General features: G+C 38.8%; 1 protein-coding gene across 1 annotated transcript; it reads right to left on the minus strand.

The window, feature by feature from the left end:
- Positions 1-463: 463 nt before the first annotated feature.
- LOC121480314 (BH3-interacting domain death agonist-like) lies at positions 464-1,268 on the minus strand. The gene has a single exon (XM_041736776.1). The coding sequence runs from the start codon at positions 1,196-1,198 to the stop codon at positions 614-616; it is 585 nt and encodes a 194-aa protein (XP_041592710.1). The 5' UTR covers positions 1,199-1,268; the 3' UTR covers positions 464-613.
- Positions 1,269-3,452: the final 2,184 nt, after the last annotated feature.

Here is a 3,452-nt window from a genome sequence, read left to right on the forward strand (position 1 = left end):
CCCACAACTCTGAGATCATGACCCGAGCCAAAACCAAAAGTCAGACGCTCAACCAACTGAACCATCCAGTGCCAATCTACTGGATTATTTTTATTAAAAGGAATAGAAAATATGCTTGAGAAGTATGACAGTTTTCAGCAAGATTAATTGCTATATTAAGTGCTGAGGTTTTCTGTGGTTATATTGCATATGTGTAACATATATACATGTGTACAGTGCACTGCATCACATTATACATAACACATTACATATATAAATTTTTTTCTTCTGCCTTACAATCTGTTCTTAAATTTAATTTTCAAGTGAAGACCTGTACAGCTGAAATAACTTAAAGGCACAATGTGTAGTGGATTTGGATTTAGAAGATGTTTATAAAACTCACTCAGATATGTGCAAGCTGACATTTTCATTCAAGTATGTTAATGTAAAGATTTCTAAATAGATCACCTGCTTAAAACAACATCTTTAAAATAGTAAGAAATAAATAGCTATTATCTCATGCCTATTTTCTCTAAAAACTTTAAGTGGCCATGGCTCCATCTCCGCTGGAGGCAGGTGTACTGTTGTCACCATATCAAGTTTTAACCAGTTGTGCTTTTGCAGAGGTGTCCACTCAATCCATCTCATTTCTGACTAACTTCCTCACATAGGTGAGCAGGTTCTGGCTAATAAAGTTCACTATTGTGTGAAAGACGTCACGGAGCAAGGATGGGGGTGTGATCGGCCACTTTTTGGCCAACAGCATGGCCAACATCAGCATGGTCTTCTCCTTTTCCATGTCCTTAGGATAAGTCTGCATGGCCTGCTCCAGCGCAGCAGCAAGATGCTTCCTTCTGTCTTCTTCCGATAGGTTCACATTCATAAACTGCATTGCCAGGTTATTCACCAGTCCTGGGTGGATGCTGTGATCCATCCTGTTCCCTATTTGGGCGAGCTGCCTGGCGATATCCTGGATGATTTCTTGACTTTCCGAATCTCTCGCCCCACCATCCAGGAAGTAGCTGCACCGGTTGCCATCTGTCTGTAGCTCATCGTCGTGGTCCTCCTTCAGGTAAGCTGGCACGGGCAGTTCACGGCCCAACAGCTCCAACTCTTCGTGGAAGTTATAGTTGGAGCAGTTTTGGAGGAAGCCAAACACTAGCAAATTGGTGATACGCTCATCCTGGGAGCCTGAGCCATTGCTCACCTTAGACTCCATGGCATGGGCAGCCTTGCAGGGCTCTGACTTGCTTCTAGCTCTGTGGACGTCCCAAGTCAGCGGCCACCCACCAGCCAGTTCTGGCACTGTATTTCCAGATTCTTTGTGTGGCTGTGTTAAAGTAACTAAGGCTTGAACACTCTCATCTGCTACTTTAAATGTAACTGAGGAAATGGTAGCTTTTAAAAAATTGTTTTTTTAAAGGTTTTATTTATTTATTCATGAGAGACACACAGAGAGGCAGAGACATAGGCAGAGGGAGAAGCAGGTTTTGTGCTGGAAGCCCGATGTGGGACTTGATCCAGGAACCCCAGGATCGCGCCCTGAGCCAAAGGCAGATGCTCAACCACTGAGCCACCCAGGCGTCCCCCCAAAAATAGTTTGAAATGTGAATTACTTTCCTTTTAATTGCAAAGTACTAATTATTAATTCTTGTATTTATGAATAAGGACCCACTGTGTTATTGGTATGATCAAATGGACATGTATAATGTTATTATAATGGACTAATGATTTTATTTTTCTCTATATTTGATACTGTATGTACAGTATAAGTCAGAACTCATTAAAAAAATGAAGAATCAAAAAAAAAATCAGTAAATCAGTATATATACTGATTTAATTTGTAAACCAGTATATATACCCACTGGTTACACATTAGTTTGTGCATAAACAAGATCAGAAAGTCATGATGTAGCAGAAGCATGATCGAATTCAGTCCTGGGTTCCCATCCACACACATCTTATTTTTTATACTGAAAAGAATGGAAATAATACCTGTTTTTTAGTGGTATTGTAAAACAATATAGCTATAAAGTATGGATTATGAAAAGAGCATATCAAATGTTAAACTTTCCAATAAAGTCATATGCTTTAGCCATCCCAGGGAGCTGATTCTAATTCTCCCTATATTGCATTAGGCACATTTGAGCTCCAGAGGTGGGAAACTCACACTTCTTATGGAATTCTATTTCTAGAGATACCTATCAGTAAGTTCTTTCCTTTATTGACTCAAAACTGTCTTTTATTTTAAAGCCAACTCTCTTAAAAAGTCAAGAACATCTCCTGGAATTTAAATACACTGTATGATACTTTTTTATTCATAGTGTTGGATTTGGAGAATTGTTATTATTATTAATATAATTTTTGTTTGTTTCAAAGGCAATTATTTCATCATATGTTTTCCATTGCAGTAATATTTCTCTTCAATATTTTTTGCCAATATGCTTCCAGCAAATAACTGCCTTTACAAATTAACTTTGATATTACCTAATTAATGAATATGAATGTGTCCAGTTTTCCTATTTCCTTTCAGAGCAAGCACATCTGGTACTCAGAAACATTGCTGCAATCTCACACAAAGAGAGTTAGTTGATGAAACTTCTTGAATATCCCAAGTGCCAATGAAAGCAACTTGGCTTCCTCTGAATACTCTATTTCATGCCCCAAATACTGTGTGAGTGTCTAAAACTGCACATGTCTTTCTGATAGTTTTTTGCTTCCCTGATACCCAGGCCAATCTCAAAGGCATTCCTCTATCTTCTTGGTGCATAAGCTGGATCCCAGGGTATCTTCCAAGCCTGATGTTTTCATGGGACTCAAAGTCAATAGGCCCATCTGCCCCACCGGAAGTAGCTTTGCCATCTGGCTTTAGGAAATTGGGTCATGTCTTACTGGTTTAAAGTGAACTGGTAGTAAATCTTTCTTATATTGCAGCACAAAACACAATCATGAAAAGACTGCCTTTATAAGGTAGAGAGACACATCTTTGGATTGATCCTTAGCTCATTTTACCCACATATGCTGACCAGGAAGTCATCAGTTTAACACCATTTATGGAACGTCTATTATACGCCAGATGTTTTGTATTCATTGTATTCATTATCCTTAATACTCATAAGGACCTCATGTAAGTTTTCTTTTCCCACTTAACAGATGTGTTCCTAGTCTTAGAGAGATGAACTGAGATGCCCAGGGATGTGCAGCCAGCAGAAGCATGTCTTGGTTCCAAACCTGTGTGGGTCTCACAGCCACACATACCTGCTTTCCATGACCTAATATCAGATTGCATTGACATTCTTCTAGTTTCTATGCCATTCACTTATACTGTGGTCAGAGGAAGTTAGTGGGGTTTTAAAATTTGCATTTATTATTTGTAAGATTTTTTCCCCTGAAATAATAAACAAGCTTTGAATTTGAGCAAAGCAAAATAGTACTTGCACTCTAACATTGGCCAAAGCCAGAACAAAAAGAGA

This window comes from Vulpes lagopus, chromosome 21 (assembly GCF_018345385.1).
Source record: "Vulpes lagopus strain Blue_001 chromosome 21, ASM1834538v1, whole genome shotgun sequence".
Classification (NCBI taxonomy): Eukaryota; Metazoa; Chordata; class Mammalia; order Carnivora; family Canidae; genus Vulpes; species Vulpes lagopus.

What these genes read in the sequence shown, in the direction of transcription:
- LOC121480314 (XM_041736776.1), bottom strand. Translation starts at nt 1,198, where the DNA reads ATGGAGTCTAAGGTGAGCAATGGCTCAGGCTCCCAGGATGAGCGTATC.